This window comes from Sitodiplosis mosellana, unplaced genomic scaffold (genome assembly GCF_009176505.1).
Source record: "Sitodiplosis mosellana isolate CC-2019 unplaced genomic scaffold, AAFC_SMos_1.0 Smas_scaffold_6165, whole genome shotgun sequence".
NCBI classification, from domain to species: Eukaryota; Metazoa; Arthropoda; class Insecta; order Diptera; family Cecidomyiidae; genus Sitodiplosis; species Sitodiplosis mosellana.
The window spans coordinates 1159793-1177082 of record NW_022601406.1 but is presented as its reverse complement, the minus strand read 5'-3'; the positions used below and the strand labels follow the sequence as shown (position 1 = coordinate 1177082).

The 17290-nt window shown below is 38.3% G+C and overlaps 4 protein-coding genes across 5 annotated transcripts; 2 read left to right on the top strand and 2 right to left on the bottom strand.

Annotated features, from left to right (window-relative positions):
- Positions 1-154: 154 nt before the first annotated feature.
- LOC129574669 (vitellogenin-A1-like) lies at positions 155-7027 on the top strand. Its single transcript, XM_055456970.1, has 5 exons — positions 155-514; positions 855-1685; positions 1780-2573; positions 2681-4751; positions 4878-7027. The coding sequence occupies exons 1-5, from the start codon at positions 481-483 to the stop codon at positions 6821-6823; spliced, it is 5676 nt and encodes a 1891-aa protein (XP_055312945.1). The 5' UTR covers positions 155-480; the 3' UTR covers positions 6824-7027.
- Positions 7028-9436: 2409 nt separating this feature from the next.
- Positions 9437-10429, bottom strand: LOC129574931 (UPF0598 protein CG30010). The gene is made up of 3 exons (XM_055457606.1): positions 10159-10429; positions 9862-10072; positions 9437-9783 (listed from the first exon to the last, which is right to left on the bottom strand). Exons 1-3 carry the CDS (start codon positions 10303-10305, stop codon positions 9494-9496), a joined length of 648 nt encoding a protein of 215 aa, XP_055313581.1. The 5' UTR covers positions 10306-10429; the 3' UTR covers positions 9437-9493.
- A 40-nt stretch (positions 10430-10469) lies between these two features.
- LOC129574930 (protein crossbronx homolog) lies at positions 10470-11853 on the top strand. The gene is made up of 4 exons (XM_055457605.1): positions 10470-10659; positions 10733-10797; positions 10878-10981; positions 11097-11853. Exons 1-4 carry the CDS (start codon positions 10592-10594, stop codon positions 11550-11552), a joined length of 693 nt encoding a protein of 230 aa, XP_055313580.1. The 5' UTR covers positions 10470-10591; the 3' UTR covers positions 11553-11853.
- Positions 11854-12418: 565 nt separating this feature from the next.
- LOC129574596 (CD151 antigen-like) lies at positions 12419-17019 on the bottom strand. Of its 2 annotated transcripts, XM_055456795.1 has the most exons (6): positions 16846-17002; positions 14820-14949; positions 14498-14751; positions 13849-14040; positions 13299-13472; positions 12419-13101 (listed from the first exon to the last, which is right to left on the bottom strand). In XM_055456795.1, the coding sequence occupies exons 3-6, from the start codon at positions 14684-14686 to the stop codon at positions 12799-12801; spliced, it is 858 nt and encodes a 285-aa protein (XP_055312770.1). In that variant the 5' UTR covers positions 14687-14751; positions 14820-14949; positions 16846-17002; the 3' UTR covers positions 12419-12798. The 2 variants fall into 2 exon arrangements, with proteins under 2 accessions (XP_055312770.1, XP_055312771.1); XM_055456796.1 differs by having other exon boundaries at positions 14820-17019.
- Between the last annotated feature and the right edge of the window lie 271 nt (positions 17020-17290).

Sequence of the window (17290 nt, the reverse complement as noted above, 5' to 3'; positions counted from 1 at the left end):
TTCGTTCGTCAAGGAAACTGCCATTGAACTTAATTAAAAATAGGGAAAAGGTCTAGACTGGTACACTTGCATATTATCAGCGCATTTCGTCACGACTTCAATGATTTCATTCAAGAATGGGATTGAAATGGATTTGTTTTTTTCATGCACGTGCATCGACGATGGCTTACTTACGAATGAAAACATTTTTTTCGCAACATACGCCCGAAAAGTGCTTGGCATAAGCAATAAATGTATGCATGTAAACACTGAACATACGACACATCTGTTGCAATTGCAAGTAATCGACACGAAAAACCTAATCTCTATCGATATTTGATGAAACACTTTTCAATCCCACGAATTAAGTATAAAAGGGGTGCTATTTTTCTCAGGACATCACTTCACTGATCACTTTTGAACAGTAGGTAACCTAGTGAGACAGTTCATCAGCTTACGACAAACCAAAGCAAATTGGAATTGGATTCGAATTGGCAGTTCATGATGAAGACAGCAGTCATACTTTGTTTCTTGGGTAAGACATTTTCAAGTGAAGTGACAGTGTGAGAAAATAATGAATTTCTGCTAGACTATGAAGATTGTTCAGTTTGATTGTGACTGAAAAATAGTGAAAAGCATCGTCGATTTTCTGGTCTCCACATTTTGTGATTTGTGTTTTACAAGTAGGAGTCGTTCAGTGTCTTTGAGGAAGTTTGGGATTTTTCTTTTGAAAAAATCAAACTTTGCTATACACTTATGAGAAATCTCTACATTGTTAAATGGCCAAAAATGACAGCGTTTTCTTTCATTCAAAATGATTCGATTTGAATTTAACTAATTATTTTTGTGTGCATTTGTTTTGTGTTTGTTTTTAGTTGCGCTCGGCGCGGCCAAGCAACATGATGGAGCCTGGCAACAGCAAACGCAGTATCGTTACAAGGTTCACACTCAATCCGTAGCTGCTATCCCGAATTTGAAGAATCAATGGGTCGGTACATACACCAAAGCCGATTTGATCATTGCCCCATTCTCAAATGACGTCTTGATTGGTAAGCTGCAAAACGGAGAGCAGAGCGAGTGGCATGACGCATTGCCCGAAGGCCCAGCTAAGCACCTGCCAGAAGAAAAGCTTTCGTACCGCCCAATGGAAATAAACTCAAAGCCATTCGAGATCCGTTTGAACGAAGGTGTCATCCATAGCATTGCCGTCGACAAACAAATGACCAACGTCGAATTGAACCAACTGAAGAGTATCCTCAGTCAATTGCAAGTCGACATTCAGGCCAGAAACGCAATGGAAAGCCAAGATAACCATTTGCCACAGAACCAAGACAACGAGGACAACCACAACCAGGCGCTATTCAAAGTCATGGAACCAACGGTGACTGGCAAATGCGAATCATTCTACGATATCTCCCGTGTGCCATTGTATTTGGCTCAAGCCTACCCAGAATACGATTCAAATGTTCAATTGCAACAAGGTGAACACTTTTATGAAGTGTACAAAACCAAGAACTACACCAATTGCGAACAACGTTTGGGCTACCACTTTGGAATTCACGGAATGAACGAATGGAAACCAAGCTCCAACCTCATGGGTAGTCTCACAAGATCAGCCGTCAGCCGCATCATCATCTCTGGATCATTCGAGAAGTTCACCATCCGATCATCGGTCACCACAAACCGCGTTGTCAAAGCTAACCCAGGTGAGTCTCGCATCATTTCACACGGAATACGTTCCATCATTTGATATTCGCTCTAATAACTGAAAAATCGAAATTCCCCTTTTCTCCCATGCAGAAAAAGACACTCAACATGATTCAATGGTCGTGAGCCAGGTCAACTTGACATTGGTGTCGATGGAAGAGACCCAAAGCAAACCACAAATTCAAACCGAGCAATTGATCGATGTTGGTAACCTCGTCTACTCATACGACTTGCCATCAGACTCGAAAAACTCCATTCGCCCAAAACCAGATTCATCCGAAAGTGAGGAGAACGACGACTACGATTCTAATGTAGCCATTGAGAAAAAATGGCGCAACCCTCGTTCAATCGGACAACGCAAATCGAACCAAAACAATGTTGACGGCTATGAAGATGAGTCAATCGATGAGCATCAAGAATACTACCAGCCAAAACCAACATTGAAGAACGCCCCAGAAAACCCATTTCTCAATTACTTCGTTGGCTACAAAGGTCAATCAATCCAAAACCGAAAGCAGTTCAACGCACCAACTGAAGTTCAAAAGCTCGTCGCTGAAATCGTACAAGATTTGCAAGAAGTTAGTGAAATGCCCGTCAAGTACACACTTCGCAAGTTTAACGTTTTGACCAAAGTCATTCGCACCATGAACGCCGAACAAATCGAACAAACGACCCGTTATTTCGAGCAACAAGACCAACAAACATCGGAAAAAAGCTGCAAAGTGTACCGCGATGCTTTATTGAGCGCCGGAACTGGACCAGCCATCAACGAATTGATGGGATGGATCGAAGAAGGTAAATTAAAGGGTGAAGAAGCTGCTGAAGTGATCGCCGCATTCCCAAAAACCATTCGCGAGCCAACCCAAGAGATGCAACAACGATTCTTTGTGAGTTGACGTTTTCGTTGAAGCTATTATGAATTGTTGAAATTTTAGATTTTCTTTTAAAAATCTCACATTATCTGATAACTTTTCTATCTTTATTTTGTTTGCAGGATTTCGTGAAAAATGATGCCGTTAAAAACCAATGGAATGTCAACACAACCGCCGGTATCGCATTCACTCGTTTCATGTTCCGTGGTCAAACGAACAATAAAGCCTCCAGCAAATACTATCCAGTCAACACCTACGGCCGCTTGGCTGATCGTGACAGTAAATTCGTATCTGAAAAGGTTATTCCATACTTTGCCCAATTGCTCGACAGCTATGTCAAAGAACAAGATGCTGCAAACACATTGTATGCAATCCGTGCTTTGGGTAACTTGGGACACTCAGACGTTGCAAACGTATTCGAACCATATTTGACCGGTGAAGAGCGTGTAAGTGATTTCCAGCGTTTGGCCATCGTTTTGGCAATGGACAAATACATGGTTAACAACTATAAGGAGGGTCAGGTGATTACCTACAAACTGTACCAAAACAAAGGCGAAACTAATGAAGTCCGTTCGGCTGCCGTCTTCCAACTGATCCGCGCCAATCCAACTGCATCTGTTCTTCAACGCTTGGCCGAAGAGACAAACACCGAAGAGAGTAACGACGTTCGTGCCGCTGTCCGATCAGCTTTGGAATCGGCCGCACGTTTGACCAACCCAAAGAACATTGAACTCGCCCGCAACGCTAAAGCTGCCTTGAACTTACTCAAACCAGAGAAACAAGGAGTCCAATACTCACGCACCTACTTGCGCGACTACACCATCAGCCAAATTGATGCTGCATACGAACAACAATCGAGCTACTTCGTCAATGGTGACAGTTTCATTCCAAGCGGAGTTTATGTCAACACAGTTGCACACCTCGGTGCATTCGCTCGCCGTGCAGAATACCAAGCCATCGTCTCAAGCGTCGAAGAGTTGATCAACGCATTCAACGACAATATCAACTCATCGAAATCATCGGGCCGCCAAAACAACCAAAATGGAAACAACTACGGCTACTACAACTACAACGAAGACTCCACCCAACAACAGTCCGTTTGGTCAGCCAAGAAAATCATGAGCTTGTTGAACATGAAACCAAACCAAGCCAAACAACAATTGGAAGGACAAATCTTCTTCGACATTCTTGGATCGAAACGCTTCTTTGCCTTCGACAAACAATCATTCGCACAGAACCCACACCAAATTATGAAGATCGTCAACGAACTCCGCAACGGTGCCGATGTTAAATACACCAAATTCTACAATCAAGACGATGTTACGATCTCATTCCCACTTGAAACCGGTATTCCATTCACATTCACTTTCCGTACGCCAATGCTTGTTCAAGTTAACGGCCAGATTCGTGTTCGCTCCAACCCCGATATGGTTGACAACGCTGAAAATCAGATTCGCATGCCAGAGACTGTTAACGTAACTGGTGAAATCGATGCCGTCTACGCTGTCAACAGCGAAGTGATACTTTCATTCATCAATCCAAGCACAAGCCAACGCTATACAGCCGGCTACGATAAGAAGGTACAAGTCCATGTCCCAATTCGTATTTCAAGCGACATTGATCTGCTCAACCATGAAATCAAAACCGAATTCAAGCCACTGAACGCCGAAAAATCCACGAAAGTCTTGCAAATGGGCTCATGGCCATTCACCGCCCGCGACAACATCTTCGACTTCCGTCCATTGCCTGAATCCCAACACACTAAGGAAATTCACTCACGTCCAATTCGCGAATCGAACAATGAGCTTGGCGAAAACGAAACTGGCTACGTGTTCGTTATGAAGGGAACACAAGAAAGGGACTCAAACCAAATCGCCAACGTGTTCAAGCAATTGCGCAACCACGGTTTGACCTCATTCTTTATGTTCGGCCAACAATACATGTCACCACAACACTACTCACTCAATGTTATGTTGGATGCCAAACGATCAACCACCAAAGCCACCAAATTCACCTTTAAATACGACAGCGAATCCGTCAATGGCCAGAACCAATACACCTACCAACAAAAATCAACTCACCCAAGAGCCAGAGGACAATCAGCTGATGGAAGCGAACACTTGGCCATCCCAGTCGCAACCGAATCAAACAGCCAACCACGCCGTGAACAATTCATGCGCAACGCCGCTGAAGGTATGCTAATCAATCCGATTTCTTCCGATCATTCATTTACCACTTTGAATCACTCTTTCCACGCGATTTGAATAAGTTTTTCTTTATATTTTTGTAATGAAAATCGAAAATACTCTCCCATTTCAGGCATACCCGCAACAAATGGCGCTGATGTTTTGGATGTTTCGGTTGAATTCGTTGGACAGAAGAAACTTCAATACGTTGCCACAATCTCAGGCGTATCAAGCAAGACTGAAGGAAAATCCCGCATTCTATTCTTCGCCCAGAAATCCACATCGGGCTCACCAAGCAAAGCTATGTACTTGCAAGTCGATGCCAAATACCAAACAGCCGATGAATTCCGTCAACAAAACCAACAAAACCATCAATTGAAACCATTCGCTGACGTCAAATTCAAACTGAGCTACTCACTCGACAATGTTCTCGAATTGGCCACCGTTGAAGGAAAGTTCAACATGAAACAATCGACAGACTTCCACAAATATATGCAACAAGTGTACAACTCAAGATCATCCGTTGAAACACCATTCGTGTACCCGAACACCGTTGATCACATCGATGTTGAAGTTGACTACCAAAATGCTCCGACTGCAGTTTGGGAAAAGGAATTCGGCATGAAATTGTCCCATGCATACAAATACGTACGCTACACCACTCTCTGGAACTCGATTGAAGACACCGAATACCAAGGCCAAAAGGACAAGGTTGCATTCGAAATTCGTTTCTCACCAGACATGAGATCGGTCAATTTGACGTTGAAAGCACCAACCATGAAAACCGAATGGAACAGAGTACATATGCCATCGATGACCAAGAATATGGTCGTTGTACCCACCAACTGGAACATCTACGAAGAATTGAAACGCGAATTCATCCAAAACCGTGACACATGCACAGTATTTGGCCAAGAAACCAACACCTTTGAAAACCGTACCGTCAAACACGGCACCATGGGTAACACATGGCACTTGGCTGTGCACAAAATGCACGAAGGTGTCTACACTGAAAACCAAAATGAAAACAACAAACGCGTCCACTTGGTCTCGGCTTTGGTGCGTGATGCCCAACAATCTGATGAGGTGAAACAACAAACCTACAACTTCGTCGACAACGAATCAAAAGTGTACGGCGATGCCAAGAAGAACAACAAGGAAGTGTTGATTGTTTTGCATCAACAGAACAAGAATGACATCACTGTGCAATTGAGCCCAAGCACCGAACGCAACAACAGCCCACGTCTTTTCGTCAATGGAAAGGAACAAGATTTGAGCCAATCGTCGACAGTTGAGGTACCCTCAACGGAAAACCCGAATGAAGTGTTGGCACGCGTCTTTGTCGTCGAAGGACAACAACAAGCTCGCAGTCTTCGCGTTGAAACGACTCAAGGCAACATGCAAGTGACATACGACGGTCAAAACGTGCAGTTCCGCAGCAAGAGCTTGTACCGCAACAACCGCGGTATTTGTGGATCATTCAACGGCCAAAACGCAAACGAAATGCAATCACCACAAAACAAAGTCATCAACAACGACAAAGAGTTCGCCGCATCATGGGCTGTTGTCAATGAAAACTCAGCCACTGACAACGTCATGAAACAATTGAAACAACGCATCCAACAAAAGCAATACCCAACCGACGATGTTTTGTACAGCCATCCAGTGCCAAAGATGGAAAAATCGCAGAAACCAAGGCAAAACCCGGTAGACCAAGTACAACAACCAAATGGTCAATATCAAAATGCCCAATACTGGGAAGAGAACAAGCAAAACACCAACCAGAACTCGAATCAACCGGCCAAGATCGGCACCAAACACCAAACTCAATTCGTTGAAGATTTCGAGAACCAACGCATTTACTTCAGCAAACGCCCATTGCCCGTCTGCCCACCAGGCACCAAAGCCAATGGCAAAGTCATTCAAAACGTTGAAGTGGTTGGCCGTGACATCAACGATCCAGCTGCTCAACAATACAAAGAACAAATCCAACGTGGTCGCAACGTGGACATGAGCAACTACGCCACCAGCACTGTGAAGAAATTCGCCATTCCAAAACGATGCGAACGTCAAATGTAAGGCCAATGATCAACAATTGCACCTCAACGAAATAGACCCATTTAATGGTGACGTTATTCATGCCAACTTTACATGGCTAAGAAAAGAAAAAAAAATGAATTCCCCTTCCCCTTGAATGTATATACATCCCAGCATAAGAATCTCCAAAATGGAAATGAAAAAAAATGAATAAAAAAAAATGAATTTTTAAATAATCAAGAAAAACGAAATTTCTTTTAATTTCCATTCTTTCTTCAGCAATATTTTCATCGAAGCATGTGGGATTTGAAGGGAATCAAATGCTGGAACTGTTGTCGTTTTGTTAAAATTTATACATTGCTCATTTTATGTATTCGGAAGATTTTGAAAAATCACTATTCTTTCTTCTCACTGAGTGAAAGAAGGACACAAATGAGTGAATTCTCCCTTACAATAAAAATACGAAGTTCAATTCCTTCAGTAGCGACTTTCGGTGTTCTATGCGTCATTTTGAATACTTTTCAGTGAAAGCCTTTATATCGATCTGAATGTGAGAAATTCTATGAATGGATATTCAATCAATAAATTTGAATATCTAATCAAGTGAAAGATTTTTTTGAAAGGCTCAAAAAATTGTCATTTTCGAACTGTTCCGATTTTGAATCATCGATATTTTACGTAATTGATAAGTATAAGAACATTGCTTATACACAAGTCAGGTCACTTCAGCGTTTGAGAGGTTTTCCGATATCATCTTTTGTTTGATATAGTTAAAGTTATAGACTATGCGTAAACAAGTGAAACCACCAATTGGCTAGAAAAATGTACCGATTTCATGGCGTCATCGAATACCATTTAATATATACACTGAAAGTTGTTAGACAATTGCTGATCAGAAGATACGTGTCGGGCATTTGGTAGAAAAATATGTGAACATCGTTTGTTTGCAAGCCATTGATTGAGTTTCATATCAATTGTTGAATGGTAAGTTCGTAAATGTACAAAATTGCTATCGGTGCTAACCGAAACAACGAAGGAAAATATTTAAAAAGAAATGTTCTCTTATTTTGGGGGAAAGTAGCAGGATCGTGCAACGGTTTCCAAGAGACAGTTAAATGAGGACCTTTCTGGTATTAGCTTGTATCTTTGCCATTGGTTTTGCTTCAAAAAGTCAGAGAGAGCGCTATTTGGATCTTTTATGGGATATCGGTAATATCTCCTTGAAAATGAATACAAATTCCCACATTATATAAGATAGATAGCTTACTATATCATTGAAAAGCTGCTGCTAAGTAATTTGTTGAACAAACATTTGTGAATCGAAAAAGTAGTTTCTCAAAGTGATCAAATTCTAATTTGTTTGAAATTGAAATGAATATTATTTAAACTTGGAATTTTTCAGGAAGTCCAAATGGAGTTCTGTTGGCAATCGTTTATCGAGGTAAGCTTGGAAAAGTTTTCAAATGAAAAAAAAAGTTTGGAAATTTCCAATGTTTGAATCATTTCAATGTAGCTGGCGATCACGCTGAATCCGTAAGAATGCTAATTGAAAATGGTGCCGATTTGAGTGCTACTATTCGCTATAAAGAAACATCACTTCACTTAACTACTATTAAAGGTATCTTTCCGTGATTGGTCATAGTGATCGTGAAAAAAATTCAAGTATGATTGATTTAAATCCACAGATAATGCGAAAACAGCAAAAGTTTCCATTGAAAAAGGTGCCGATGTAAATACCTTAGATCAATTTAAGAATACGCCACTTCATACTGCTGCCGCCAGTAGAAAGTACATTCCAGGGGAGGAAAAAAGTTCAAACAACTGATTCATGGTCTAATTTCTTTGTTTCATTGACTTTTCCTTTTTTATATGCTTATAACATAGATTATGTCAAGGTGGCTGCACTTTTCATCAAACATACGTTTTACGATGGCTCAGCATCCCAGCATTTCGTATGCTGCGGATATATCCGAGCATATCGACGACGCAAGTCACTGTATAAGTGGCATGCGTTGATGTGCACAGCTACATCGACTACACACAAACACTGCGCCTTCTGTTCGTGTGTAAAACTCTCTGTTTGTGTGTAGTCAATGTAGCTGTGCACATCAACGCACGCCACTTATACAGTGACTTGCGTCGTCGATATGCTCGGATATATCCGCAGCATACGAAATGCTGTGATGCTGAGCTATCGGAAAACGTGTGTTTGCTTTTCATTGAGCGCGGTCTCTACATAAACATTCGAAACACCCTATACAACACACTACTTCTTACAGCTGTTCTCAGCGGTAATTATTGAAGAAATTCTTTGTTGTCAAACTTAGATGAATGAACAAAAAATAATTCTTCCGAAATCAAAGGTCGACCAGAAATGGTTGAATATCTGCTCATCGACTTCAGCAAAAACCTATAAAAATGAAACATCGTACGATATTGCTGAGCGAATGAAGACAGTCAACGAAAACTACGCAAAAATTGCCAAATTACTCGAAAAGGCAGAATACAAGTCCAGTGGAGGAAAATGAGCTCAAACGTTGAGCGACAAAAATGGTCAATTTTCTCTGGTTTTAGTCCTGAAATACCCTTTAGAAAATGTATGTACAGTGTACATTGTACACAATCGAATAAAGCCCATGGATAATTTCAAAATTGCACCTATTTCAAAAAAAACATGTTGTTTTATTTCCACACTTAGAATAAATGTCACATTCATAAAGCGGTACGATTTGGTGGCAGCACAATATCTTTCAGCCATTCATTTTCCAGTGTGTATCGCGTGTTATTCCAAGTAAAATGTGTTGGTGGTTTCTGTTCTCCTCGCTCAAACTCAAAATATTTACTAAATTCAATGGCCATTTTGGATCGAATTAATCCAATCGATCCATATTGACTCTCGGCTGGATGATAAACTCGACCATTCTCTGGGGACATGTACACTTTGTGCGGCACAAATTCCAGCTTGAGCTCATTGCCACTATGGTTGAATGCCAGCGCATTTTCTGAAACGAGGAAATTCAAATAAAATTATGAAACAAAAATGGATCCAATTCGAAGCGAAAATATTCCAAGAATTGTACCTTCATCATTTGATATTACATCTGTGAAAACGATTGGCAAATCATCGCAACGCACGTAATTTCGTTCAGTGCCACACAGTGAAATGTATGGGAATTCATCTTGATACCGGTTTGTTGTGTTGAATCGCAGCCGTTTGAAGAAGAATCGAATGAAATGCCGGTCTTTGAAGCAGGATGTGAAGTTTTTTATCCGTGCATCGTCCAGAAATAACTGTATCGAATATTCAAAATGGTATTTAAATACGTTGAATAATTAAAATTTTCATTTTATTATGTTTTTATGATCGAACAAGGTACCATTCCATCGTGATCAATGTAGTAAAAATATTCCCTTATTTTCTTATCAGCTCTTTGACCCTGTGTATACAGCGATTGACAGTAATTTCTTTGGGAAAAACATTTAAAAATTTCTCTCTTTGAATTGGCTAATGAATATCTGAACATTTCTGTAAAAAAAAAAATTAAAATTCAGACTAAAAATGGTTTGTTTTGTTTTTGCTGCGCCACTTTGAATGAAAAGTAACGACATGACACCAAAACAATGTCAAATGTGTGTTACGTCAAACGAGAACTGTCACTTTTGACACTTCCTACTACGAAAACAAACGCATCGCTGTTTACACTCACTTTTTTTGTTATTTTCCCACAATATTTTCGCATTTTCGTGTCCAACATTGTGTTAAATATTTAATTTGTTTATTATTCTCATAAATAAAAAGTGCCTAAAATTATGACAATCGAAATGAACGATGACCTACAGGCGTCGATTCAACAGGAGTTCAAAATTATTGCTGAATTGTAAGTGCGAATGACATGAGACACATCGTTCAAAATATCATTAAAGTTCCAATTTTTATCTCATTTGTTGCAGAAAAATGATTCAAAAAGAGAATATTGGAGGCGTTTATGTGATTCCATCGTATGAAAGTTCATTTGGTAAGTGGAATTTTGTTGAATTTTAGTTCATGGAAAAGGAAATTGGCACAAAAAAAAAACGAAAATAATTTATTTCACAGTTTGGTTTGGTGTGATGTTCGTTCGCAGTGGCTATTATAGAGATGGCATATTTAGATTCAATATATCGTTGCCCAAAGATTTTCCAAATACAACTGATGTCCCGGTAAGTGAATGACAAATTCAAAAACACAATTTAGTTTTGTCACCAAAAATACAATTCATGAGACTTCCAAACGAAATCTTCTATACATTTCTAATCCGAATGTTCATTTCCACAGACGGTAATATTCCAAAGTGAGCTGATCCATCCGTTGATTTGTCCATACACTGGTATTTTAAGTATATCCGATGCATTTCCAACGTGGAATCCAACCGAACACCATCTCTGGCAATTGCTCAAGTATATTCAGTTCATATTCACACACCCAGTGGCTTGTTTGAATGGCGATTCAGTGAAAATTTCAAATCTAGATGCGGCCGAATTGATTCGCAATCAAAAACTCAACGGATTCGAAGACAAAGTGAAGGAATGTGTGCGCATTAGCAAAGATAAAATCTATGATGAACCACCAACCGAAGACAAACATTATATTACCTTTAGCATGTTTGACGATGAAATTCATCGAGTTATTCTAGATAAAATTAAAAATAAAACCGAAACGACGTCAGCATCACCGCCACCATCTGGCCTATCGTGGGTCAATGAAGGCGAATTTAAAGCACTCCGAAAATAATACCACCTCGACACCCAATCCATACCATGGTTTTCATACCGATATTTACTATTTAATTTACGAGATTTATATTTGAATCGAGATTTTCTCAACATTTTGCAATAAAATTAAGACAAATTTGAACCACTGATTTACGTATATGATTAGTAATTTAGTGATTTAATTGGACAAATTAATTGTGTGTATAGTTTTCATAAATGTGCTCATGTTTTCTTTAACAGAATTAGAAAAAAAAAATTGATGGAATAAAGAAATTACCCGCTTCTTTTCATTTGCAAGACTTGAATTGAAGGAAAATTCAGCCTATTGTTTTTTTTTATCGACATATCGAGGTGCTTCACACAATTTTCTGTCATCTCTTATCAGTTGCGTGCAAAACGCACACAAAAAAGATTTTCTCTCCGCTAACCAGTACTTTTTAAATCATTCTTCTCGTTTTTCACGACACCGATAAAAGAGATAAAAGATATCTGTTTGCATCAAATAGTTTGAAGCAAATTGTTTGCAGCATCTCGTGTGATACAATCTTTTTCCAAGGATACCAGACCATTATCTCAACTCAGTTACTCGGAAAGTCGCGAAAAATCGCCAAAAAATAAACGCAAAGAGTATGTGTAGGTGCACCATTTCTTTTTAAGTCGAAAGACACTTATTCTCCGTGTTCAGACTCTACTCTAAATCTCATGCATATCAATTAATTTGATTATAAATCAAATGGTGTTTATACTATATTTTGATGGAGTTCTATGAATTTGTTCATTATTTTCTGACGTCGTATCCTTTGTTTAGAGAGTGTGCTGTACCGATTCTTGCAATTCTGGTAGATATCACTGTATGTTACGTTGTAAAATAAATAGTTCATTGGCTATGATATTGGAAAAATTTTTACCATCAAGGCTCAAGATTTATTTAAAAAAAATCGAGATTTCTCATATTAAAAATATATGTTACAATGTCGATTTGGTTTAATTCGCTACGATGCTACGGATATATTTAAATTAATTAGGTTAATAAATAATTGCGTTCGGTAAAACTTTACAATATTTCTCATTAAAACCGTACAATGTAAATGGAACAAACAGTAATGTGTAAAATGTAAACAATTCTCTTAAAAAGTGACATTTAAATAAGTTTCGTAAGCTAATTTGAAAGACTATGTAATGGAAGAAATGGCAGTTGGTGTGATGACTGGAACATATCGCCTTTTTGGCTGTTAGTAATTGAAATTTTTTTTTTTGGTAAAAAATCACTTAAAATAGAGACAACATGACAGAATCAATCCAATCATCTGGATTAAGCAAAGGCCAAAGCCAATTGCACCAAGTATATTGAGATGATCGCGTGTCTCGTCGATAAATCGATAGATGCACCCTGTGTAGGGAATATTACTCGGATGATCACTTTTTCCGCAATTTTCACGGTATGATATACAACACGAGTCCGGCACCACACGATTTACATTCGAACGTATCAATTGCGTGGGATCATCCGTATTTTTCCATGTACTATTTCGCCATTCCTCAAAACGTTCGGCTCCACAGCATTTAAACTAAAAAAAAAACAACGGAAAATGGCTATTACTATTTAAAAAAAAATGTCAAAGTATGATGAACAATGAAGAAAAAAGTTATAAAGATCTATTTCATGTTCTCGTCATCGAATTACAATATCTGATTTCATCATCAAATATTGGAATTTACAGAAAATAAACCGAATTTGTGATATAAAAGAAAAGCAAAGGCGTACATTTTGTTGTATTAGGTCAATGGCATTGGTGCGAGTTTCATCGATCCCGTAGTTTGTCATAAAGGTTTTATTGAGTGTGGTGAGCAGCTCGTCATCCACTTGAGGCTCGTACACATAAGTCACAGCACCGACCGAAAATTCCAACAAAAACACCACAATCAGTAGAAGAGAATACTGTAAAACAACCAACAACGACAGGATTTATTATGGTCATAAAATAGTTTATTACAGAAATGACTAATAACGGTTTTTGAAGATTAATTTAGTCGTGATTAATTAAAATGTAAATTTTCTTAAAACATTATTTGAAAAGTTAACTTTGATTAAAAATTCAAATTTTCTTTTATGAAAAAAACTCAAATTTGTTCAGAAACTAATCGAAACGTATTATTTTATTTATGAATTGACACAAATTAATTTTCGATTTCATTCCAAATTAGATAATTAGTAAAAAGAAAGAAATTCGTAAAAAAAAGAGTCATAAAGACTCTTTTGGAAAGAACAAATGTGTACAAAATTGAGATGCTTTCCAACATCAATCAACACTTACGCAGCATATCAACGGGCGTTGATCACGCCAAACAACGTAGCATCCGAATAATGCTGTGAGTGTGGCAAAAATGCCAGCCGCAAACAGACCATATGAGGTTAATGCGTACGTTGGCGTTGCCAAAAGTGAGACATACTGATGTTTCCACAGTATTGACCATAATGCTACAGCTGTTATTGCACAGCCGGACATCTGCAAAACGTTTCAAGCAACACAAAACAAACAACAATGAAAAAAATTCTCTAGAAATACCCTAACAAAATGCAATCAAAAGACGTTCCTCCCCTTTTTTTATCGAATATAAATGCAATTGCGGTTGATTTTGGCATAAACACAATTTAAAATTATGACAAACAAAAATCCGCGTAATGCATGGTTGATTCGATAAATTGTCGTGAGGTCAAAGGACACACACACCAAAAGGTGATGAATAACTGAGTTTCGTGTTAATGAGAATTTTCGCAAGGGACATGCAATAAACGGTTGCGTGTGTACTATGAAGAAATGACAAGAAATGAAGAAGGCCCGTCCAAAAAGGTGTGGTGTAATTTCTGACACGGAAAATTAATTTTGGGCTATTTTCTTCATTCACACGAAATGTGCTTTGTCAGGCGCGGCAAAAAAAAAACAACAAAACTACTAAACTTACAAACAATAGAACGTTGTATGTCTGAAGTATGTATCGGATGAAGTTAGCACTGTAACAATTTGAATCGTTTGACTTCATACTCTTCTTTGGCTTAGATGATTGATTCAGCAGTTGTCGCTGTTGATTATTTGCACTGATGTTGTTGTTGCTGCTGCTGCTTTGCGACCTTTCCGCTAGCGTTTTTCCCATGTTGCTTTTTTTTATATCTATTTCTCTATTTCGTCGCGTATTGTCAATTCCAAACTAATCAAATTCTAATTGTATGAGAATATTTGCTGTTACAATCGATAGAAGAATGAATATAAAAACCAATATGTATTACCTTTTTGAATCGAATGGTGGGGTGAATACGTGATATTTATTAATTGGTTGAGTAATAGCGAATATTTTGCTCGGTCATAATCGATGTTTGATCGCTGTTCGTCGTCGTCGTCGTATCCATCGCACAATACCTAATTTGGAGAGAACAATAATAATTATTCCAATACGTTCTTTTAACTGTGTCATGCCTGTTCTGTGTTCTCTCACACAGAGATTGTTTCTTTTGCTTATATATTCTTGTTTCAGATACTCTGTTTCACTTTCGTTTGAGATGCGTAACAATTTCCGAGTGATGCAATTGATTTGCCATAGTTTTTCCAATTGAAAACTAGACTAATAATTAATTGGTCTAGCTATTTGATCTTTTGCGTCGAACGCGAGTTAGAAAGTTTTGAAATAATAATAATAAAAAAAAACTACAGCAACATCGAACGGAGTAGTTACGAGAGAGTACAACTGAATCTAACAAACAATTATCGCATATTGTTCAATGTTCCGTGCGCACAACGCAAAAACATCATGCAATGAGCTCATAGATAGTGTGTGTTTTTTTAAATTGAATTGCGCATTGAATTAATGGAATCGTATTTTTTTCTCTCCTCCTCACTGTATTCGTTTTTTGTATTCATCTCAATCTGTTTCTCCCTCTCATTCCATCTCGTTCGCATTCAAACGGTTTTTGTGGACGCCTGAAGAACCGGCAGCAACATGAGAATGGAAGAAAAAAAGGCAGTTCATATGCTGGGAAGAAAAAACAGCAACATACGCTTTGGTTGTAAATGATTCAAATGTAAACAGTTGAACTGATTACACATTTGCATCTGCTTTTTATTACGCTCAAGTGCAGATGCAGTGAAAAAAGCCACCGAAACTGATGTCGGCTGACACAAGTGCGTGCACGCCGAAGGCGGCCCGCTTTTAACGAGATGCGGGCTACTGTTCATTAACGCAATCGATAAACAGTTTATGCGTTTTAGAATAATTATGCGACGACGACGACGACTACTCTATGCATTTTTGATTGAACTTTCCGCGCACGCGCGCGCTTATATACGCCAAATTTAAACGCGTTTAGTCAACTTGGATTTATTGATTTTAATTTTGGTCGTGTGGTGTGATTTTTCATTATTGTTCATAACCAAACGTTCGACGAACCAAGAACAGAATTCGTTCACAAACCAAAAAAGGGGGAAGATCACATTTCAAGGCAAAACGCGATAACAATCGCAATTTCGATTGTTTTCGAAAGTAAATCGTTATTTGGCATAAAGCGGCCCAAGATAGATATATTCCCATAATATCAATTTCTGCCAAAAAAAAACACACAATTAACTTGAACCAGTTATATCATCTTGTCTGGCCAAACTTGTCATTTCCTTGTTGAATTTGATCCCATAAAATGCGTCATTTTTGCACAATTTCTTTTCACATTGACAACGTTTTTGCACTCGGTTTTTAATAGGAAGACATTGGAGATATGTGGACAGTGAATAAACGATTATTCATAATATGGTAATGTATCACTTTTCGATACATAAACCAACGCTCAATTCGTCACTATGAACACAAAACTAGTATATGAAATGATTTTATTGGGATTGCCAGTAGTTTCTGTTTCTGAATGCGACCGTTTTTAGAAAATACTTTTTACACAAAAAGACAATCTGAATACAATTTGTGCGAACAAACTGATTAAACTGTTCATTTTGTTGTTTGTATTGCCGGGTATACTTTGATGAAATCTCAAAATTCGGACTGAATTTCAACAATTTCAGTTGATACACACTCAGCATCTTATTCAAAATATCAATTATTATTATCACTCCATAGAACTCAGTTCAAGACGGCATGTGATCTCATCATAGATCGAAGCAAAAGAATCTGATCTTCATCTTAGAACGATCGTAATTTCCGATATTTTTTTCTTCTTCAAAACTGATGCGTTAACACACCAAACTTAACATATGTGTAACAACACCACAGAAGAAAAAAAAACTGAAACAACAGCACTTTCAACAATTGATTACATTCAACACGCTCAATAAATCTGTTGCGTTATAATTAATGGCTATGAAATTTTCGTAAAAATCATATCCCGATCCGAATGAATTCTGTTCTGAAGCGCAAAAAAGAATCCGATGAAACAAACTGGAAGAGACTAAATGAAACGATGTTTTTGGTGCGGATTCGCCGAATGAACTAAGTAAACGCGCATGAACAAGCGTATGTGTTGTGTGTGAGTATTGTTTTTTTCGCGCTCTCTCTCTCTCTCTCTCTGTGTTCTATAAGCACAGCACGAGCCAAGCACGGATGATATACAATAAACAAAATAGCACACCAATAGCAAGTAGTGTTCATTCTTCGAACGGAATAGATTAAGATTGGGAGACGCGTGTGTACATGGATCATATGGTTAAATATCTACAAATGCTTTGGCATATATTTACATAACAACCGAGACGAGCAAACAGA